We start from the raw sequence: 23,282 nt of genomic DNA, 5'->3' as shown, positions 1-23,282 counted from the left end.
AAAACACGCGCAAATCGGTGTAATTAGTGTGTTTTTGTCAGGATTTTCTAAATTTAAACAATTTTCAAAAGTAAATTAAATGCTTATATGTAGCCCTTAGGGCTATGTATAGCATTTTCCTTTTATTTATTTATTTATTTCAAGTTGAGACCATGCATGAGAGAGTAAGTGAGGATTATTATATTATTGTTGTAAGAAAGGAGACAACTATTCAATTACAATATGGTGGAAATTTATCATGAATAGGAGGATCAAAAATTAATTCCCAAAAGACAATGGTTTAAAAATAAATTCTCAGGATACTGTCCAAGTAGGATCGGTGCTTGGTTCAGCTTGGAATTGTTGACGTCAATAGGGGTTTATTGGAGGTTTTTTTTTTTCTTAAAAAAAATAAATAAATTAAAAGAGACCCTTGTTACAGAAAGCAGGTCTCTTCGTTCTTATTATTATGAAAAGGACAACTACACCACAGTAAAGTGGGTTTGTGGTTTTTTTTTTTTTTTTCTCAAAAGGAATATAAACCTGTTATTTCACAATGTGGTCTCTTTTTGCACATATAAAGGGTTAATGCATTTAAGGAGGGAAAGAGACCTGTTACTAATAAAAGGAGGTCTTTTTTAAAACCGCTAATACGAATAGTGGTTCTAAAACAAAAACTGCTATTGTTATTTAACAGTTTATGGTGAACCAAATTAAAATCACATGTGGACGATATTTAGGAAATTTATTTTTAAAATAATGTATCGTTTTTACATTATTGTGGGAAATCACCCGAATAGCAGTGCTATATATAATTAAATAGGACTAGTAATGCATAAAATTTGGCGCATGAGGACCACGGGGCACAGGCTGTTCTCGGTGTTACAGATCGAGCAGTTAGATTGTTCATAGTCGGCGGAACCAATCGTTAGAGTTAGTCAACGACCATGCCCAACGTGGATCATGTGACATGTGCCAATTGAGGTACTGTATACTGTATACATATTTAAAGTATGATAATCGTACTTAGCGGCAGATATAAAGTATAGTATACGCTTGGGTACTACAATTAGTCTTTAAGTGGGATTATTACTAAAAAAATGGGTTTTTTGGGTTTACTCATAGTGGGAGTTTTTGCATTGATGCTCCAAAATGCAAGCTCATTCAACACAAATATAAAAGTTGAAAACAAGGACAAGTTGTTAAGGTTCAACAAAAATGGAGAATTCAAAATATTGCAAATCTCAGATATGCACTACGCTAATGGCAAGGACACTGCTTGTAGAGATGTCTTGCCATCTCAAATGGAAACCTGCTCTGATCTCAACACCACTCATTATCTCCGTCGTTTCATCCATACCGAGAATCCTGATCTCATCGTTTTCACTGGTACGTATCTATTCAATCTATTGGGCACACATTAATACAATTGTAGTCTGATTGGACCTTGTCCAACTCGGGTACGTGTCCAAGTGTGCAGTTGTGTAACTTATTGTAGCAATAATCCGATGATTTGAATATATATGCAGGAGACAACGTCCATTCAGTAGATGCGTATAACTATAATAGATCAATGGATGAAGCATTTGCAGCAGCAATTGAGTCCAACATCCCATGGATTGCTGTACTAGGTAACCACGACGTGAATACACTTGTAACCGGAACTCCAAGAAAAGCAGTCATGGAATATATAGTTGGATTGAAAAACACTCTATCCCTTCTCAATCCATCCAATCTCGAACAAGACGAGTCGATTTGGGGATGGGGTAATTACAACTTGGAGGTCGCCGGTGTCCAAGATTCCCCTCTCCAAAACAAGTCTGTCCTAAACCTTTACCTCCTTGATTCCGGTGAATTCACCTACAGCCTCCCTCCCAATTTTTACATGGGATATGAGTGGATCCATCCATCTCAGCAATCTTGGTTCCTTCGCACCTCCAAACAACTCCAACAAGCTTACACGAGCCCACCCGAAGCACAACAAGGACCCGCTCCAGGGTTGGTGTTCTTCCACATTCCTATACCCGAATACAGCAACATTACCGAGTCCAATATGGTGGGTGAAAAACAGGAGGATGTGTATTGCCCCGGTGTCAATTCGGGGTTCTATGACACAATGCTTGCAGCAGGGGATATTAAGGCTGCTTTTGTAGGACATGGACATATCAACGACTATTGTGGTAAGCTTCGTGACATACAGCTATGTTACGGAGCTGGTTTCGGGTACCATGGATATGGCTTAGCTGGTTGGGCCAGAAGGGCAAGGGTGATCAATGTTAAGTTGGATAAAACCGAAGATGGTAATTGGGGTCCTGTTAAGTACATTGTTACCTGGAAGCGACTTCATGATGATCGTCTCACTCTTATTGATCCTGAAGTCCTTTGGGCTTCTACTACCGGTAACTACTTACCACTTTTTGCTTTTATTATGTTTATTCACGAAAATACTCCCATGAGAAACAAATTTGTGCCGGCATTTACAATTGGGAATTTTCTATGCAGGTGGAGATCGAGCTCAATCTTTGTTTAAACCGATTATGAGCGAATAAGCTTATTTCATTTGCTGATGCTGATGGAGCTATAATGCAGTCCAGCAAGCAGACGCCAAATGCTTGACTAGTAGCTTAGTCTGAGCAAAAAATTAAAATAAAATTTTACCTTAGCTTTGATTATTGTATCAAATAAAAAGAAAAGTAATGTATGTACTCTTGTATTGATGATTAAGGACTTAGATTCAAGGTTCCTTAATCATTAGATATAATAATAATCCATACTTTGGTAATAGGTTTGCTTAAGCCTACACCTCTACAAAACTATACTTCCTCTGTTCTTTTTTACTTGACATGTTTCTTTTATCACGCTTGCCAATGCAAAACTTTAACGATCAATAAATTAAATTCTCCAAAAGTAAAAATTATAAGAGTTATATATTATGATAGTACTTATTGAGACGAATCCAAAAAGATCATACATGAATATATTTTTCCTTATATATATTATTCACAAAAGACGGTCAAAGGAGGGGTGGTGAATAGTGTAAAAGTCAAAGCGGGTTAAGTAATAAAGAATGGAGGAAGTATACTATATGAGATGTAACCCCTGCCCTGCCCTTATTCTAAGTGATGATATGAATTTCAAATTACTTTGTTGCGTACCATAGAATACAAAGGCTTATGTCATAATTCTACAAGCTTAGAATTACACTACTCCTGCCTGACTTCTGTCAAAAATTCAAAATTGTACAAGAATTTACAATTGAAGTGATTGGGGGCCTTGGGGCTGTGGGTTTTACAATGCAATTCACCAAATATTTATTGTATAGGAGATCAAATAATCAAAGTCGCTCTTGTTGGGCCACACACACACTACATTAGTCTCCTAGGCCCGCACAAATTTATTTTTGGACATCTTCTCAAAAGCCTTAATTTAAGGGTGTTTAAAAATATCTAACCCGATGATTCGACCTAAGATTTTATAAGGTATCCAATCTAGTTTTAAGATTTTGGATATCTGGAAAAACAATCGAGTTTTTGGATCAGATATGGATCATTTTTTTTTTTACTTCCGAAAACTCGATTATTCACAAAAATCCAGATATCTGAAAATTTTGGATCGGATTCGGATCATAATTTCTCTGAATTTCGGATATCGGATCCAATATCCAAAATTGAACAACCCTACCGAACTATCATATATTATCTTTATCTTTTTCATTCTTTTTATGTGAGACTTAAATTGCCTACCCCAACCACTCTATCATATATTCTCTTTATCTTCTGATGGTTGATTTCAGTTGAGTATACGACCATGTGTCAACAATTGCAATACATTAACTGCTTACCACCTTTTGCTTTTATTATGTTTATTCACGAAAATGCCCCATGAGAAACAAATTTGTGCCGGCATTTACAATTGGGAATTTTCTATGCAGGTGGAGATCGAGCTCAATCTTTGTTTAAACCGATTATGAGCGAATAAGCTTATTTCATTTGCTGATGTTGATGGAGCTATGATGCAGTCCAGCAAGCAGACGCCAAATGCTTGACTAGCTTAGTCTGAGCAAAAAATTAAAATAAAAATAAAATTGGAAAACTTTTGTATACACCCGGTTTTCAGTAATTTATTGTACATCGGGTACACTTTTGTCAGATTTAGTGTCACTTTTGTCAAATTTAGTCACTTTTGTCAAATTTATCAATGAAGCATAAATAACTTTTATATATGTCAGGGTAACTTTTGTGCGTTTTAGTATAAATTTTGCACATTTTATTGTCACTTTATAACGGATGTTCGGTAATTTACTGAACATCCGTTTTATTTAAAAGTTTGTCAATAAAATTTTACCTTACTTTGATTATTGTATCAAATAAAAAGAAAAGCAATGCATGTACTCTTGTATTGATGATTAAGGACTTAGATTTGAGGTTCCTTAATCATTAGATATAATAATAATCCATACTTTGGTAATAGGAATTCTTAAGCCTACATCTATACAAAACTATATACTATATGAGATGTAACCCCGGCCCGGCCCGGCCCTTATTCTAAGTGATGATATGAATTTCAAATTACTTTGTTGCGTACCATATAATACAACGACTTATGTCATAATTCTACAAGCTAAGAATTACACTACTCCTGCCTGACTTCTGTCAAAATTGTACAAGAATTTACAATTGAAGCGATTGGGGCTGTGGGTTTTACAATGCAATTCAACAAATAATAAAAGTTGCTCTTGTTGGGCCGCGCACACACCACATTAGCCTCCTAGGCCTGCACATTTATTTTTAAACACCTTCTCAAAAAGCCTTAATATAGGGGTGTTAAAAATATCTAATCCAAAAATTCGATGATCCGACCTGAGATTTTATAAGGTATTCAATCTAGTATTAAGATTTTGGATAGCTAGGAATAAAAAATCGAGTTTCTGGACCAAATATGGAACAATTGTTTTTTTTTTTTTCCGAAAACCCGATTATTCAATCCAAAAATCCAGATATCGGAAAATTTTGAATCGTATTCGTATCATAATTTCTCTGAATTTCGGATATCGGATCTGATCAGATCCAATATCCAAAATTGAACAACCCTACCGATCTATCATATATTCTCTTTTATCTTTCTCATTCTTTCCATGTGAGACTTAAGTTGCCAACCCCAACCGCTCTATCATATATTCTCTTTATCTTCTGTTGGTTGATTTCAGTTGGGTATATCATGTGTCAACAATTTCAATACATTGAGATCATCTTAGCATCCAAATCAAAATAACAATTGTCTAAGAACACATAGGAAGCCAGTATTTGATTTTAAAATTTGATGGTTGATCAAAGAAATAAACAGAAGATTTCATATGGATTCATAATTGGGACAAAAAAAGACATAATAAACCATAGTGCATTATTAAAATGTATCATACTTACAGTAGTTGTGCCTCGAACATCCCATCTACTTGGAAACCATCATCTGACTACATTATTTGGCTTTCCAACTGGAATTACCATAGATCCATTTCTGCTAATAATATTCACCATTCAATAAAATCAAATCATCTAAACAAATCACTCGCATTTTATGCATGACCTATAAATATATACTTTCTTATTTTTCTTCTTAATCTCAGTAAAAGAAGAAAAATAAAATGTTTTTGACTGGTTAAAAATCTTTACATTGTACACTTGACATTTACACGGTTGTATATAATACAAATTACATTTTTGCTTTTCTACAAAGCAAGATTTTAGCACGTACTAAAAAATATCAAGCAACGTTGTGCATAAATATCGGCTAAGGATAACAAACCCTTGCTAAAAGTAGAGGATCAACACATTCACCGCTCCTCCTCACATAACAAACTCATGAAATTATTGTATGATAAAAATTAAATCTTTTAAATTTATAAAAAATACTTACTAAATTAGTATTTTATTTTATTTGGTTCTTAGAACAAGAGCTTTCGGGGTGGTAGGTACCCTAAGCTCAATCGCTATCATTAGAAAAAGTCCAACACACCTTTATAAACCAAGATAACCCAAACTTGTTGATTGTGATTGGGTTTTCCAAAATGAATGAGCGATTGGAGTGCTCTCCATCGCTTAAACACAAGCTTAAACACACATTATTATGTGGGTGTTTCAAGCATCACTCCGTCGACTACGACCACTTGCCCGATGACGGCTCCCCCACCTCCCACCACAAACACAATAATCACCGCCTCACCCGAACCTCCTCTGCGGGTGGGGGTGGGGGTAGTGGTGGGATGAGATCATCAAGGTCTGAAGAGTTTCTAAATCTAAAACATAAGTGTCGCAGTCTCATGACCAGGATGGGGACCAGCACCCCACGTGGTCAACATCATAGGAAATCTCAATCTACGGATTTTCGTTACGACCCTCTTAGCTATTCTCTCAACTTCGATGAGGATGATACTCTTGTTGATGATTATCCCTATCGAAACTTCTCTGCTAGGTTGCCACCCTCGCCGCCTCCGGAACCTCCAACAAGGTCCATTTCTGATGGGGCGCTCGATAAGGCCGCAACTTCTCATCAGGATGAAACATCTTCTACGTCTACGACCCTCACCACTCCTCCACCGCCCAGGGTCATCACTGCGTACAGCTAAATTTTAATTTTAATTTTTAATTTTTTTTATTAACAAGTTTTGGTTTATATTGCAATATAAAGTTACGTTGTTGATCTATAGGAAAAAGGAGATGAAATGTTTGTGTTGACTTTTTTATTTTATTTTTTAATTACATCATTTACATGGGATTTTATTCAATTTGCGTGGATAGAATTATGATTTAGTAATGGGTTTGATCTGAATAGATGGTATGTCATCAATATGTTGTGAAAATGGTATTGAGTTTTTTGTCCTTCAATTTAAATTATTCCCCTTTTGGTACATAAATGTGTTATTCATTCAAAGAAACATATTCTTGAGGAAGATTAGATTGATCTTATCTTGAAATAGGCATATGTTGTTTACTTCTGCCCATGGAGAATAACCAAAGAACTACTCATGAAACTAAGTTCGACGGTATATGATCTTGATCAAGCATCGATATCTCCCTCAAATTTTAACCCAATAAACTAGTTAATATACGCATGTTGACTTTTACTTTTATCCTCGTACAATAAAAAGAATTGGAGTTGGGAGTTAAGTTATTAAGCTACCTTGTATCATTGCATTTGCTCCATGTATGGTTGACTCAAGCCCCATACACACAAATATTACACCTACCTAGTACATTAAATTGTACAGTTTAACTTATCTTGACTTGTTTTAAAAAAAAAAATTATCTTGACTTAATTATTACATTAAACAAAATACATGCTTGTATATATAATTAGAAACAAATTAAGTTTTGCTACAGTGAAATTATACTCCTTAAGCTTGAACCCGGCCAACAGCTCCCAAGGCTTGGGGCATGCATTACAGAATATTGGTGTTCCAAAGTTACAGCCTTAACGGTACCAAGAAGTGGGAAGCCACTCACATGTCTGTCATCACGTATTATTGATATCAACTTGTCGTTATTGTCAATCATCAATTCATAAATCATAATCCATGTTAAGGTTGACTAATTTCCTTGTTTAAAAAATAAATAAATAAATAAATAAAATTGGAAAGACATCGTTAATGTATGTTGGAGCGCTGGGCCGTCAAAGCAATCGAAGCATGAAGAGATCGAGTCCAGCCTTTATTCAAATGGGAAATCCGTAAAATTGGTCTACATTTTGGGAAAGGGGTTGGACTACTCAAGTACTGGACCAATATTTGTTTATTTTCATGGACTTTGTAATTGGTTACATCTCCAAGTAGGGATGACAATGGATCGGATTATATAAAATCCGACTCCGACCCTATAACTCTGATATTCGACTCAACCTCCCACTCCGACTTTAAATTTAATTTTTTAACCCCATTACCAATAGCAACCCATATATAATCAACTTTAAAGACCTATAATTCATGAATTGAATAATAAAATATACTTCGTATATAAGTACATAGAAAAGTCGGAGTCGAATCGGAGAAGTCGGATTCTAAGTAGACTCCTACACCGATCCTCCTCCGACTCAAAGTCGCATTTTTTAAATGAAGTCGGATTCGGATTATGCTTTCTCGGATTCGGTTCGAATTTTTTTTTTTCTGGATCGGATCGAACTAGGGGGGATTCGGAATAGATTGTCATCCCTATCTCCAAATTTTGTTTTGGGTACTGTACACTAGGTGCATTGGTGTACAACTGTTAAATCAAATATGCGAGTCAATAAGATTTGATCAAATGGGATGGTTTAAGTACACAATTTTGTTTAAGTCTATTATTATACGGGAGTACCATAGGCGGATCTAGGGGTGATCTACCCGGGCCTTGACCCCCTATGCCCAGATTTTGATACATATAAATAAAAAATCTTGTGTAAAATATATGTACTATAAGTTTTGTAGTTGGTTTAATTGGTTAGTTACTTGGGGCATGTTCGGCGCTAGCTTTTGAGTAGCTTTTAGGTAGCTTTTAGTGATTTGACTTGGTCAAATCACTACTTAACAAAAAATGTGAGTGTTTGGCAAAATAGTGGTTAGGGTAGCTTTTAGTGGTGAAGGTAGCTTTTATGAAAAGCTAGAAAGATTAGCTTTTGAAATTTGAGGTAGCCGTTGGAAATTTAATCTATAGTTTTAAAAATAAAATATTGATTTTTATATGTAACAGCTAGTCAACCGCTACTTTACCGAACACTTATATATAAATTATTTATTTTCACAGCTAACAGCTTGTTGACAGCTAACAGCCACCTACACAGCTAACAACTACCTCCACAGCTACAACTTCCTTCACAGCTATAATTTGCCGAACACTCCCTTGATGTATAGATGTGGGAAGGTTAAGGGTTCAATTACCCTTATTTGCACTTTTTTTTTTCGTGTGGATTTATTATACTTATATTTCTGTATGGCTTTATTAATTAAAATTCCTTATAACTTCGGCCCGATCTATTAATAAATTCTGAATCCGCCCTTCTAGAATACTTTATATGTGGGTTGTTTAACAATTACATTAGATCGATAAAGCCTCTTTAATGCACCCCATGACTCGTTATAATAATTTTATATTTGATTTGAGTAACATAATAATATGATTTTCTGGATTCAACGAGTGATAATTTAATGGGAACTAATTGAATGACCACAAGCCAACGAAAAGTGATAATGTGATATATCTATATAAGTCGGCCTAGAAAGGTAACTGCATGTTATACGTACTAATTAAGTAATTAGTGCAACGACTAACCTAATCTTGTTCCAACTAACAACTGATCTAATATCGTGATCAGATAAAGTTCGTTGTTTGTTTCTTCATTTAAATTCGCTCTTAATTTATCCCCCCTAATCAGTAATTATTAGTACGCGGTTTGCCTTTTAAGCATAGAATAATCATATTACTTTTATATCGTTTTGCAAAAGTAGTCAACGTTGATCTTTTTACAAAGATTTTGATATTATTTTCTAGTTAAAGTAACAATTGTTCACTCTAGTGCAGCATGATCACCCACACTATTTTGTTAGTTTCAAATTTAATTTCACAATTTTTGGCATCTCATCGAGTATATTTTAAGAATTTGTTGACAATAATGTTTATATCATTAATTTTCTAAGTTCCATACTCCATGGCATGGTGGTATTATACTATTATTAAAGACCTTTTGAGATATGACGTAAATTTAAACTAATTGGTTGTTGGTGTATTGGTGATTAGGGCCGTACTAGTAGAGAGAAACACAAGTTCAATTCCCACATCAATTGAGACAGGTTTCAAATCTAACCATTTAGAATTGAGCCTCAAATTCGAATTAATTAGCCAAAAGCTAAGGGTGAACCGGATAGAAACACAAAAAAAAATTGACGTAAATTAAAGGGCAGCTAAACTTCACGGATTAGATAAAATTTGTGGGTTTCTTAAATTTTTAGCACCATCATCATTAAGAAAACTAAAACTAAGCTTATCACGAAAGTAAGAGACTCTGACTCTAATAAACCATTGAACCAAGTGTATATAAGAATCGTATACTGATTAATAGAGCCATTACTAGATTATAATAAATACAAGCTTGACTAAACTTGTAGGAGTTGGAGTTTATAATAAATTTTCTATTACGTAATAATATAAAAGTTTTAAGTTTATTTAAGCAGAAGAAAAATTTACTACTATATTACGCGCCCAATGATAGTTCAAAGTTTACTTAAGCATAGTAACATTTTGGAGAAACAGAAGAGGTGGTTCCACTTTATAAGCTAGAGGAGTAACTCCTATTATTGCCAATTGGTTTTAGTATGGAACTTTCTAAGCCTTGTTTGTGGACTTAACTCTCCTCCTCTTTGTTCAGATTGTCCAAATCCGATCCATTTCATATAATTTCGAAATTTAACACATCTTATTTTCCTTGAATCATGGATTAATAATGATAATGGATTAATGGTAGGGACTATATATACGTATTACGTACCAAACACCTCATTGTTGCATCTTTTAGAATAACATATAAAAAGCCTTGAGATTATGAGTACAAATTAAAAACATTAATTATTAAACGCTTTCAAATTGGTCTTCTGAAGTGTTTGTCACACGTAAATTAAAGGTCCCATCTAATTATGTTCTTATGTTTTAAGTAAATATATAAACAGTACTTACTATTCTAAATTTGCAGGTTCAAGAAGAGAAAATGGAAGATATTTTAGGTTTTGTTTTTATTTGGTTTGGTGAAAAAAAACATAGTGTTGCTATCGATCAGTCACTATTATGAGCTTTCAGTTGGAAAGTTCAAAAAGAAACCTCAATATATTTATCCGCACATCTTAATTAATACATGTACGTACCCATATTTGCATAATTATTATGCGTGTGGGTCATTTCTTTTATTATTGTCTATGAATTAGCTACACTTTATTTTAATTTCTTCCTCTTGGTGTGGCAAGAGTTTGTGCAATTATATTTAGGTAGTAAAAATTCAATTTCATCAAAGATGAAAAAAAACAAAGTAAATTGTTACTCCCGTATTAACTACTTGTAATAAGAACCAAGGTGAGTCCAAGACTCCAAGGTCAATTGGTCAATGTGAAAGTTGGACCTTTCACATGTGCTTACTAGTTACTACTCCAATATAACTCAATTAGTAAAAAGGTATGCTAGATACGTTAAAGTTGACTCGACCCCAGAAAATGAGCCTAGCTTGAGTTGCTTCGTAAATAGATACGATGACAAAGATTTGGCCCAGCGCGCCATATTAGATCAACTAGTCACTACTATTATTTTTTGGTAAGTAATTGTAGATTAAATTGGAGTAAGAGTTAGAATGAATCAAAGTAAAACATGCACAAAGTTAGGGGAAATAGAAAGAATATTAAACTCATCAAATGTTTTTTTTTTAATTTATTTACGACAAGAATTCAATTTAAATTGATGTAGATTTGTATGAATTAACTAGCATTGTATGCTTAATAAACTTTAAAAATGGTTAATCGCTCCTAAATAGGATTCATATATATGACCCAATAAGGTGTAAACATGACAAAAAAATTAAGTCAAATCGATTTTGGTGAAATAAGTTCATATCAATAGAGCACACCTTTAATAGAAAATGAATGTATCCGATAATATACATTACTATAAGTTTGTAATTTACATTTACCTATATATATTCCCATATAATTCAATCTTTGTGAAATATTTATACGGAATAAAAGACAAACATTATATGTATATGAAATACTATGTAATATTTATGGAACGACTAATATACATAATACTCTCTCCGTTACATATTACTCGCAACAAAAGAGTATTATTTATGAGACATAAATTATTCTTTTGTTACGAGTAATATGTAACGGAGGGTGTATGTATACAACACATAATTATATGATCAAGGAGATAAAAAGTAATGGAATTTTGTTGAAGAGCAGAAATGATGGTGGGTGTTTTGAGCATGAAAGCAATAGTAGATGATAAACATAGCAAAATGAAATGAAATTAGAATTGACAAAAGTAGTAAAAGTCATAGGGCTGAATACTAAGAAAGTTGGGTCCACAAAGAGAGTCCAAAAGAAGTTAAAAGAGAGGATATAAAGAGTAATTACCAATTAGACAAGTACATTAAGCCATCCACGTGCCTTCATTTTCCAATAACACTCCTCATTCTTCTCTCTATTTTTTCTGCCTACCTTAAAACCTAACTACCTTCGACACCCTCTTCTCATACTCAATTTTCCTACAAATTCGAATTCATTTTCTTTTTCCAATTTCTTTCCTCTTTCTCGACATATTTTTAATTTTTAAATAAAGGGTATTTTTAACATTAATTTAGAATTAAGAATTACCCAAAGAACTGAAATCTTATTAGAACCCAGAAAATAGAAGTAGAGGAGGAAGAGGAAGAACAACAAGAAGAGACAGAAAGGATTCAAGAATCAAAGCGGTGCCGGTTGCTGTTAATTTGATATCTCATCCTTTGTCTCATCAAATTGGGTATTCTCCTACGTCTTTCTTTATTAATTTCTGGGTTTTTTTTCTTTTTCTTTTTGGATTTTCTTGCTTACTAGTATTATTAATATTAGATACCCTTTTGGATGTTAGTTTTTGGTTTAATTCAGCTGGCAATTGTTGATTTACATACCCTCTGAACTATTATTTTAATTAATTTGATAAAGTTCAAAATTTTAGCATTTAATTTAATTAATAAAATTCGCCATAAATTTTCTCATGTAGGTTAATTTGGGGAAAATTCTGGTGATTTGTGTAAATCTAGTGTAATAAAGATGGCATTTGATCAGAACTCGATGTCAGCAGATCTAAGACCCTTAAATGTAGTTCGTAGTGTTGCCGATGAAACCCGCATTGCCCCATCACCTGTCACCACCTCAGGTAGGCCCCCTGATGGATTTTACCCAAACATGACCCGAGTCGACGTAGCTAGTCCTCCTTCAATGCCGGTATTCTTCACTGATAGTTCTGGTGCTGGGATCCCAGGCACGGGGTTTGTAAATTCAGGTGGGCCGAATCTGGGCCCCGCTACCTGGTGGGCCCCGCGAATGCAGTCTCCCATGGGCCCGCCACCTCCTAGTAGTAGTGCTAGCATTAGCTCGTCAGGGTATGCCTACAACCCAAATTTGGGGGCCCGAGTTGGTGGGGGTAGGAGTGGGAGTGGGAGTGGAAATGTAACCCATAAGGGTCTTGATCAAGTGAATGTGGATGGAGGGGATGATTCTGTATCAGGGAAGAAAGTTAAATTCTTGTGTAGTTTTGGGGGGAAGATACTCCCTCGTCCTAGTGATGGAATGCTTAGATATGTTGGTGGCCAAACTAGGATTATTAGTGTTAGGAGGGATGTAACTTTTGGGGAGTTGGTTCAGAAGATGGCGGATACATGTGAGCAACCTGTGGTGATCAAGTATCAGCTCCCTGATGAAGATCTTGATGCCTTAGTTTCGGTTTCTTGCTCTGATGATCTTGATAATATGATGGAGGAGTTTGAGAAGTTGCAAGAGAGGTCTCCTGATGGGTCTGCCAAGCTAAGGGTGTTTTTGTTCTCTGCTTCGGAGCTGGATCCTTCTGGTGTGGTGCACCTGCAGGGGTTGCAAGATACTGGGCAGAGATATGTGGATGCCGTCAATGGAGTCGCAGAAGGTATTGTTGGTGGTATCACAAGGAAGGAAAGCATTGCAAGTGTAGCTTCAACTCAGAATTCTGATGTTAGTGGGTCAGAGGTCTTTGAGACAGCAATTGGTCACGATGTCAGTGGACCGCCATCTGCCAGCATGTTCTCTCCTCAAAGTGATTCTGCTGGTTCTTATGATAATACACCTAGATTGGATGTTTCTGCCCCTTCCTTGATAGTTCCTCACTCAGCAATTTCACAGCCAGAGATTGAGGTGGAGAGAGTAGTTCCTGTACCTGCACATGGGCAACAACAGCCCCTGGGATATGATTTTCAGCAACCAGGCATGAATTTTCAACCTCACACTCCCCCCTATTTAGGTGGGTATATAGATCCTCGCCAAGATGCATTGAGCCGTGGTGCTTCACATGTGGTTTATGCAAATCCCCAAGTTATGGGTACTCCGAGACCCATACTCATTCATCCACAATATCGTGATTCCCCACATTTATTGAACCAACAGTTTGTACCTGGTGCAGTACAGATGACAATGGCTCCCACTAATTCTCATATGAGCATGAATCCCAATATTCGTCAGCCAATTGTACAGTCTTCACAACCTAACTATAATAATGCATATCAAGCCCCGGTTGGTGGAGGTTACGGGTGGCCCCAAGTCCCTCCACAAGACCATGCAACCTTCTCAAAGGGATGGGTGACGCATCAACAGGTAGTCCCTACAACAGCAGATTGCTATATGTGCCAAAAGGCACTGCCTCATGCACATTCTGACACTGTTGTACATGACCAGAACAATAGTCACACAACCAATGTTTCTGATACAAACCTGATTTATCAAAGCCTTCGTCTGGATGATCTTAATAGATTGCATGCAGCTGCACAGAATCAGGGATTGATGGGGTTAGTAAGTGATGCGCAGACTCCTTTCAGCGCCCCCATGTCATGTCCTGAAGATGGTATCCAGCAGCATTTAGTGAGTCAACCTGTCAATGGTGACAATACTGCTCCCACTGGTGTTGCTTACCATGCTCCTGAACATTTTGTTCCTGAAACGACAGTAGACTATTCTGGAAAAGTTTCGAGCTTGGCATTTAGGGATGATGCCATAAGGCCTGCTATCTCAAATGATCAAATTAGACCAATGGATCTCAGAAAAGAGAATCTCCAAGGGAAACCTGCTGATGTTCTTCCTAGTAATGAACAGGGCAAGTCCCATATTGATCAACTTCGGGAAGATGAATTTTCGGAGCAGGTGCCTTCTCACACATTAGGGAGAGAGCCATTGGCAAGTTCTTCCTTCATTAGACCTGCACTACTTCAGGAGGCAAGCCAGATGAACCAAAGTGAAATTTTGCCATCTTCCGTTGCTGAAGTTCAATATCAGTGTAATGAAATATCACCCAGTAGTGATCTGAGACCTGATGCTACAAGATATCCTGAGACTGTTGCTTCAAACAGTAATATGCAGTCTTCAACATCCCCCCATAACTGGGGTGCCGTTGGGAATGATTCTGTGAACTCATTGTTTAGTAACCAAGACCCTTGGAATATGCGGCATGAGACTCAGTTCCCCCCTCCTAAACCTAGTAAAAGTGCTACAAAAAGAGAGACATCTACTGCTGATAATCGTCAAAATGGAGAATTAAGTGCAGATGCAAATTTTGTTGATGTTCAATCGACAACTGAACAAGTTCAATCAGGCAAAGGTTAGATATTTAGCCTACTTATCTAAGCCAATTTTGTGTCTATATTATTCATTTGTTGACCCTTAAGTGTTTATTGAAGGCTCAGCTGAAGAGCGGATCAAACAACAGCTGCAAGCAACGGCTGAGGGGGTTGCGGCTTCAGTTCTCCACTCTTCTGTGCCATCAAATGTTGACTTTTCATCACAAGAAACAAGTTTTTCTGAAGTGATCCATATGATTGAAGGTCAGACTAATAGTGATGCTGCTCTACAGACTAAGATGGAGGTGATTTATATGTAGAATTTTGTTACAGAAAGGATAAGGGTACAAATATTATCATTACCTTTTCTTCCCTGTTAACATTTGTCCTATGTGTATGTGTTCCTTCCTTTTACAACAGGCCATGAATATTAAATCTGATAAGGCTAACTTTGGGTTTCCACTCTCAGATGGCCTTGGTCGTTTACAGGTGAATCATTTAGTAGTATATCATTGTTTGCGGTGTTAATATTCCACTAGAAAACTTATCTTGCTACTGATATGTCACAGATTATTAAGAATGGCGATCTTGAAGAGTTGCGGGAACTTGGTTCTGGCACCTTTGGCACTGTTTATCACGGAAAATGGAGAGGAACTGATGTTGCTATTAAACGAATCAATGACAGGTGTTTTGCTGGAAAGCCTCCCGAACAAGAACGCATGGTAATAGGCGATTCATCACTCTTGTCATGTGTTATTATGTTCTTGTATTGTTCCATTTGCTTAGTTTAATACCTTTTTTTTTTCCAGAGAGATGACTTTTGGAATGAAGCCATTAAACTAGCTGACTTGCACCATCCAAATGTGGTAGCTTTCTATGGTGTTGTGCTTGATGGTCCTGGTGAATCTGTGGCTACAGTTACTGAGTTCATGGTTAATGGTTCTCTTAGAACTGCTTTGCAGAAGAATGAAAAGTAAGTGTACTGACATTACTACTCTAAGCCTGTGTTATTTGCTACTAGTAATATTGTTGGGCATCTTGTGCTTCTTCCTCACACGCAATCCTCCGATCAACATATTGACACTATATTCATTTCAGGAACCTTGACAAGAGGAAGCGGCATTTGATTGCTATGGATGTAGCATTTGGAATGGAATATCTACACTCAAAAAATATAGTGCACTTTGACCTTAAGAGTGACAACTTGCTTGTCAATCTTCGAGATCCACATAGACCCATATGCAAGGTCAGTTACTTATCGCTGAGTTCACGATGAGAAATTTGTTCTAGATTAGCATATTCTTGTTGATTGTACTATAAATCTATGATCAAGGTTGTAAAAGTAATTATGGGTCTTTGTTTGTGTCAATCTATTCTTCTTTCCTGGTGTTGGAGCTTGGGAATTTGGGAAAATGTCAAGTGACAAAGCTCAAAAGTAAGAAACTAAGAATACATTCATGTTTGCTATATGGATTCTAATATTTCCACCCTTATATAGAACTCTTTTCCTCTTTTCTTTCCTTCATCTCGTAATACAGGTTTGGGCCTTTGGGGGGAATGTGTGTGTGTGTGTGAGTGAAAGAGCATACACTTTTTTTTTAAAAAAAAAAAAATAAGTAAATAAAAATTCTATGCTTTTTATAGCTTGTTTGTCTGTTGTAACTTGTTACTTTGTGCTATGGAACTTGACAAGCGGAAAGTATTATGAGCTCCGTGTCAAACATGGCCTATTAAAAATGCTTGTTATCAATTTATCGTAACACAGTTGCATTTCAAAGGTCGGTGTCAAATATATAATGTGCAATTAGATTGAGAAATAATGATTAGAGCATGAGCCATTGAGCCCTAATATTTTACGCTATCTAAGACTGCATGCAGAGGTCACTTGTACCTAATGATTTTTGTAAGTTATTCGTAAACAGTTGACTTTGGCATCTGAGATTCTATATTTCAAGTCCGAACCTGACTTCTTGAAATAATGCAAGGTTACTCTTTGGTTGAAAATTGAGTTTATGCATAAGAGTAAGAAAGATTTGTTGATGCTGCTTCACAATTGTGATTTTATAGTCTTTTATGCTTTCCTTATTAGTGATGTGACATCTTCTATTATTCTAATGACATTGCAAGTCTGGAGTTCCTTGTAAAACTATTAGGAAAGAGCTAATCTTAATTAGTAGTATCACACACAAAAACTGTATCAACATTCTTGTTTCCATTTCTAGATTTGCTTAGCGGTGCCTTTGTGATCTGCCATAGCTTCACAGTTCAGTGTACTATCCGTGGCTTGGAGCACTGAAAGCTATATTCCTCATCATGATCCCCCCGCCCCGCTTCATAAGTTAAGGTCTAAATAATTTTTTTTTTTTGGTGGTGTGTGGTTTACTATTGAAACATCCTTTTCCAACAAATGATTGGTTTACTATACCAAATTTGTCATGCATGGTTCGCAGTGATAGGATTCTTCTTTTGAATTGGTTATAGCTGACTTGACATCGTATGTCAAATAGAAAAAATATATGGAATATGTTAACTAATATGACTTTCTATTTTGTGTGTGTGTGTGTTTAGGGGGAAGGGGTGGGGAAGAGTAGAGTGTGGGGATCTTGGACGTGGTGCAGGTTTTATTTGTTTTATTTTTTTTTTGGCTGGGTTGGTGGCGCCACTGAGCGCTCCATCATTGTGACTTACTCTGCTAACAATCTCTATAGGTAATAAGTAAAGTTGCTACAGGGAACAGTTTACGCTGAAAAACAAAACATCTCTTGGGTTGTGTTCCATTCAGTTATCTAAGGACTTAAGAGCTATAGCTGTACCATAACATTGCCTCGTTGGCATGTCTTGTTTAATTGTTTTTTTTTTTTTTTTTTTTTTCTACTGGAGGACGAAAGGTTTTACTGGACAGTACGGAAAATTTGATGTATCTCATGCTGCTGTATGCTGAACTAGAATGAGATTTTGATTTAGCACTATGAAGTAATATATGACTCCCTCTTTGATTGCAGGTCGGGGATTTAGGTCTATCCAAAGTGAAATGTCAAACATTAATATCAGGGGGAGTACGAGGTACCCTTCCTTGGATGGCACCTGAGCTGCTGAGTGGCAGCAGCAGTCTGGTCTCTGAGAAGGTTGTCATTTTCTATAACCAAATGATTTTAATTAATTTCTGGCAGCAGTAATCTAGTGCTAATTTTTAAGATTTGTCATGTCTAGGTTGACGTGTTCTCTTTTGGTATTGTTTTGTGGGAGCTTCTTACTGGAGAAGAGCCATATGCTGACCTGCACTATGGGGCTATTATTGGTAATTCTTAAAAATCTTTTCTCTGTGAGTAATGTTGCATGGTTTCGTAGATTTTTTTTCTCTGTGAGTTATTGGTAACTCTTTCTGTCAGGATGACAATAACTTGCAGGAGAAACATGACAAAAAAATGATATTGAGTGACTTAATTACTCATTTGCTTATGGTAGATGATAGTAGAAGTAATGAGGTCCAAGCCATTTCGGTTGGCCTTCCGTAGTGTTTCAAAATTTTCTTGTGTATTATTATAGTTAGAGGACTCTCGTGAAGGGAACTATTTGTGACATCAAATTTAAGTTTGCTAGAGAAAAAATAAAATTCGGTAGGCCATAGATTATTTTCACTTGTGAAAAGTTATATCTGGAAAGGGTTTTGAGTTTGAATAATGTAGGTATATCTGACTCCATTTTGTTTTGTAACATGAAATTAGGAGGAATTGTGAGCAACACCTTGAGGCCACCAGTCCCAGTGAATTGTGACCCAGATTGGAGATCACTGATGGAGAGATGCTGGGCTGCAGACCCATCACAGAGGCCGAACTTCACTGAAATTGCTAATGAGTTGCGCTGTATGGCTGCCAAGATTCCAGCAAAGGGGCAAACGCCAGTTACAACTACAAGAACAAACACCTAGTTGGTTTTTATCTTTTTGGTTGTCATTTAGGTGATGCATGGTTGGATTATGTATATTTGTCTCCGGAAACATGGCATTATAGTCTTATGGATATGGTCCATATGGATCACCCCACCCCACCCCACCCCACCAAAAAAAAAAAAAAAAAAAAAAAATAGAAAAAAGGAGAAGAAAATAGAATTGTTGAATAGGCATTGATTTACTACATTTTCTTTCTTTCTTTTTTTTTTTTTTTTTATATATATTTTTGATTTATCCCCCCTTCCGATTTTTTTTTTTTTTATTAATTTGTGGATAGCACACATAGCCTCATGTTTGGGGGGTTTAAGGTATCTGTCTCCATTTTTTTTTTTTTTTTTTTTTTTTTTTTTGCAACGTGAAAAGGGATATGTGATCAAGTGTTAGGCTCATAATGCAAGAAAGAAAAAGACTGATTGTGTATTATGCCATGTTATACCCGGTTATCCTCGTGTAAAGCCGTGTGCATACAATAGCAGCCCTGAGGGATAAAAACACTCAGACAGCACCAGGAAAATAATTATCATTTTCGGAGAAATTATGTCCAATTTTGCTTTCAAAATTACTCACCAAGTTGTAGAGTTATAAAATTTAATTGTAGCACGTAAACCACAAGTCAAAGTCAGCATCCCTTTGAAAAAATGAAAACCCTCCCGCGTTTGCCATTTTAGACTTGAAGTTGCCATTTTCTTTGATGCTTCCTCTCCCTTCTTTCTTTCCTTCTCCGCTAATTTTTATATAAAAACTTAACTTCTCCATTCATCCTACCTCAATATTCTCTCTTATTTTCTTCCTTCTTATCCTTTGATGGCTACACCTCAAGAAAATGCTTTCTTGATGCAGGCTGGCGAGCTCGAGTCAGAGGAACAAGGATGTGGTTGCTTTCGAAGTTTTGGGGTGTTTACGAGCCATAATCATACAACAAACAGCGGTGATCGACTGCATCTTCTGCCCGAAAGGCGGGAAGAGAGGGAGTCATGGGTGATGAGACAGGTAAAGAAGTTAAGAGAGGTGTCAGAGTTGGTTGCCGGACCCAAGTGGAAGAATTTCCTTAGGAAAATTGGTGGCTACTTTAATAACAAGAAGAGGAATGATTTTCAATACAACTCTTTTGATTATACTCTTAATTTCGATAATGGCAATTACGACGATGATAAAGATGGTAACCTTGGTTTCTCGTCTAGGTTTGCTCCCCCGGTTGTTCTTCATGACAAGCCTAGATCATCTACTTAATTGATGTTTTGTTGACTTCTGTGAATGATGTATATGCTCAAAATTAATTAATTTGATTTGGGGATTCAGGAATTTGCCTATATTATGTTGCTGGGAAGACTTTCACTTCTATCAATGTTTGAATTTCATGCCTATTACATACGAAATCATTGTTTTCTTGCAGCATGCTTTTAAACTAAGAAATGAATCAAATGATTGAAGGCGATGACATAGATAATACCCATAAGAATTGATTCCCATAACTGCCCTTGCATTATTGTTCCCCTCTCTGGTATTGATTAGGTTTAGTCAAATTTGCAAAATGTTGACTAGTTTGTAATAATTAATCTAAAGCAATGGACAAATGAAATAAGCAAGAGTGGGTAGACTTTTAACTTCTGTTCAACGACTTGGACTGGTAAGCAATTAGCAAATATATCCAAAACTGTACATTAGATAGTTGTATCGCGTTGACATCATCATCCTACCGTTTTCCTACTAATCAAGGTCCTGCCCTGAACGAGTGAACGGGAACAGGGTAAACTAGATGTATGCAAACTTTCCTTATCAATTACATAAGACACTGTCATATAGAGTATACACCATAGTCTATCTGATACTTGCATACTTCAGACTGATCACGGTATATAAGAATAAGACACACGACATCACAGTCCAATATAGTGAGAATTAAATACCACTTAACTATTTGAAAGTTCATTTACACTGTAATGAATGGCAAACAAACCATATATAGGTAGCTCAATGTATTCACATCTTTGTATAAACTATGCCTTCCTCTCACCAACATTACAGTCCAATAAAATAGTATTGAAATCAGCTCAAGTAAAGGGAAGTGAGATTATGGGAGGGAAGGAGTGAGTGAAGGTTTAGTAACTTTGAGTTCACCACAATCACTGATATAAATAGACTTAAGAGGACGATTCCAAAAAGTTCGAGCAATTTGGGCTCTTTCGTCTCCAAGAAATCCTGCCAAGTCATTCAATTGCCTTATCCTTTCAGCTGGTTTGTATGTTGGTGCAGATGATATTGCTCTCACTATATCCATCCCTGCTTCCAATTTTCCAACATCAAACTACATCCTTTTTTTTTTTTTAACAAATACACTTTTTTTTTTTGTTACAAGTTCTTTTCTTTTTAAACCATGTATAATAATGTCCATTTAGGAGAGAATTGAAAGGCTAAGAATGGGAAATACCCTGGTAAGATCGAGCACTCGTGTTGAGCGGGGAGGTAACAGGATTATTTTTATGCTATATATCTCTTGATCATCTCCTACTATATACTTCCTTTGTTCATTTTTACTTTCCTATACGCGTTATATAGCTGATAGTGTATATGGTCGTCTATTTTAATTGCTAATGTTGCGTAAGAATCATATATATGAAAACAACATGTTAGGCTTTAATGCTTTATGCTTCCTAGAAACTACTACCCGTAGTATGATACTTGTACATTTCCGTTTATTAGCTAGCTTTAAGTAAGCAAAACAAAAATCGGTTAAAGTAAAACATACCTTCAAGGACACTCCCAAAGACGATGTTCCTACCATCAAGCTCCGGACACGGGCCGGGTCCAGTGGTAATCAAGAATTCCACATTGTGATAATTTGGGTCTAGCTTAATATCATCTTCATCATCGTTTTCGGACAAGCACAAGGAAAGAACACCAGGCCTCGAATGCTCCAACATAAAAGCCCGAGAGTCAACCGTCTCTGTGTTCCGGACTAGGCCAGAAGAAGGTGGAACCACCTCGCCTTTATCTTTCCTCCCTTGCCGGCCTGCCACTAAGAATTGGCCAGGGAGGATCTTATGAACCAATGTATTCTTGTACCCCATAGGCCCAACGCACATGGCCTTGAAATTGGAGACGGTGATGGGAACAAACTTCCCATAGAGGCCCAATACAACACGGCCCATGAGCTCAGAATCGGCGCATAGAGGTTCATCTTGGGCCTGGCCTTGAGTTGGGTTTCGAAAGTAGTTTGGACAAACACTAAAGTCTAAGAAGACCCGGTCCGTGATGGTGGTGTCTAGTGGAGGAGCATTGGCAGCCGAGGAGGGTGGTGTAGGAAGAGAGAGGGCGGTGGAGAGGAGGAGGATGGAGCGGCGAGTGGTTTGAGCATCGCGGTATGGGGTTGGGATAGTAGTGTTACGTTGGTGATGAGGAGATGACAAAGAAGAGGAAATGGTAGTATTAGTAGAAGTAAGATTCCTATGTTGTTGATGTTGGGGAGGCAATACATGAGGAAGAAATCTTGGAGAATAGAAACTGAACATTGTTGTATTAGCTTTACATTTGTGTATTGGAGTGGGGGAGAGAAAGGGAAAGATTGGTGATTGGAGCTCTAAGCTTTTGCTAGCCTTTCACTTAAGATAAGTAGGCCCTATTTCTATTTAGATTTTGTATTAAACTAGTGTACCAAAAATGCCTCCCACTTTACTATTTTCGTTTGCTTTTTTCTCTTTTTCTTTGGTTCTTCCTAAAGAATCTAGAAATATGAAGAAAAAAAAAAGGTGGCATTTATAATGGCCAGATCTGGCTGGTCTCATTCAAAAAGATTTTACAAGTTGGAGCTAACACTAAAAAATTAAATCGATAAAATCTTTTTAAACATATCAATTAAAATTTTGGTTTAATATAATAGATTAATTGACCGTGCACCCAAAAAGCAAGAATTTGAAGTAGATGAATCATTTTGCAGGTTACACGTTATAAGATTTATAGCTACATACTGTTGTAATCAAAATTGATATCTTAATTGTTGAAGCTAAGAAACATG

General features: G+C 36.4%; 4 protein-coding genes across 5 annotated transcripts; 3 read left to right on the top strand and 1 right to left on the bottom strand.

Annotated features, from left to right (window-relative positions):
• Nucleotides 1–1,079: 1,079 nt before the first annotated feature.
• Nucleotides 1,080–2,631, top strand: LOC145634413 (putative inactive purple acid phosphatase 29). Its single transcript, XM_081685833.1, has 3 exons — nucleotides 1,080–1,368; nucleotides 1,509–2,378; nucleotides 2,482–2,631. Exons 1-3 carry the CDS (start codon nucleotides 1,080–1,082, stop codon nucleotides 2,526–2,528), a joined length of 1,206 nt encoding a protein of 401 aa, XP_081541959.1. The 3' UTR covers nucleotides 2,529–2,631.
• A 9,449-nt stretch (nucleotides 2,632–12,080) lies between these two features.
• Nucleotides 12,081–19,375, top strand: LOC145635739 (RAF-like serine/threonine-protein kinase 24). 2 transcript variants are annotated; one of them, XM_081687082.1, is made up of 10 exons: nucleotides 12,081–12,506; nucleotides 12,747–15,362; nucleotides 15,448–15,626; nucleotides 15,742–15,810; nucleotides 15,891–16,043; nucleotides 16,131–16,294; nucleotides 16,420–16,567; nucleotides 18,324–18,446; nucleotides 18,532–18,619; nucleotides 19,047–19,375. In XM_081687082.1, exons 2-10 carry the CDS (start codon nucleotides 12,797–12,799, stop codon nucleotides 19,247–19,249), a joined length of 3,693 nt encoding a protein of 1,230 aa, XP_081543208.1. In that variant the 5' UTR covers nucleotides 12,081–12,506; nucleotides 12,747–12,796; the 3' UTR covers nucleotides 19,250–19,375. The 2 variants fall into 2 exon arrangements, with proteins under 2 accessions (XP_081543208.1, XP_081543207.1); XM_081687081.1 differs by having other exon boundaries at nucleotides 12,082–12,506; nucleotides 15,442–15,626.
• Nucleotides 19,376–20,074: 699 nt separating this feature from the next.
• On the top strand, nucleotides 20,075–20,500 carry LOC145636578 (uncharacterized). Its single transcript, XM_081688156.1, has one exon. It carries the CDS (start codon nucleotides 20,075–20,077, stop codon nucleotides 20,498–20,500), a length of 426 nt encoding a protein of 141 aa, XP_081544282.1.
• A 647-nt stretch (nucleotides 20,501–21,147) lies between these two features.
• Nucleotides 21,148–22,948, bottom strand: LOC145635740 (peptidyl-prolyl cis-trans isomerase CYP28, chloroplastic-like). Its single transcript, XM_081687083.1, has 2 exons — nucleotides 22,017–22,948; nucleotides 21,148–21,550 (listed from the first exon to the last, which is right to left on the bottom strand). The coding sequence occupies exons 1-2, from the start codon at nucleotides 22,777–22,779 to the stop codon at nucleotides 21,342–21,344; spliced, it is 972 nt and encodes a 323-aa protein (XP_081543209.1). The 5' UTR covers nucleotides 22,780–22,948; the 3' UTR covers nucleotides 21,148–21,341.
• Nucleotides 22,949–23,282: the final 334 nt, after the last annotated feature.

Source organism: Chenopodium album, chromosome 6 (assembly GCF_948465745.1).
Source record: "Chenopodium album chromosome 6, dcCheAlbu1.1, whole genome shotgun sequence".
Taxonomy (NCBI): Eukaryota; Viridiplantae; Streptophyta; class Magnoliopsida; order Caryophyllales; family Amaranthaceae; genus Chenopodium; species Chenopodium album.
Note: the sequence above shows the minus strand (reverse complement) of the source record. Positions and strands in the feature narration are given on the sequence as shown.

Coding starts and splice junctions, on each gene's coding strand:
- LOC145634413 (XM_081685833.1), top strand. CDS start 1,080: ATGGGTTTTTTGGGTTTACTCATAGTGGGAGTTTTTGCATTGATGCTC. Junction 1,369..1,508: donor TGATCTCATCGTTTTCACTG/GTACGTATCTAT, acceptor ATATATATGCAG/GAGACAACGTCCATTCAGTA. Junction 2,379..2,481: donor CCTTTGGGCTTCTACTACCG/GTAACTACTTAC, acceptor TTTTCTATGCAG/GTGGAGATCGAGCTCAATCT.
- LOC145635739 (XM_081687081.1), top strand. CDS start 12,797: ATGGCATTTGATCAGAACTCGATGTCAGCAGATCTAAGACCCTTAAAT. Junction 15,811..15,890: donor ATGGCCTTGGTCGTTTACAG/GTGAATCATTTA, acceptor GATATGTCACAG/ATTATTAAGAATGGCGATCT. Junction 18,447..18,531: donor GCAGTCTGGTCTCTGAGAAG/GTTGTCATTTTC, acceptor TGTCATGTCTAG/GTTGACGTGTTCTCTTTTGG.
- LOC145636578 (XM_081688156.1), top strand. CDS start 20,075: ATGGCTACACCTCAAGAAAATGCTTTCTTGATGCAGGCTGGCGAGCTC.
- LOC145635740 (XM_081687083.1), bottom strand. CDS start 22,779: ATGTTCAGTTTCTATTCTCCAAGATTTCTTCCTCATGTATTGCCTCCC. Junction 21,551..22,016: donor CTTTGGGAGTGTCCTTGAAG/GTATGTTTTACT, acceptor AATTGGAAGCAG/GGATGGATATAGTGAGAGCA.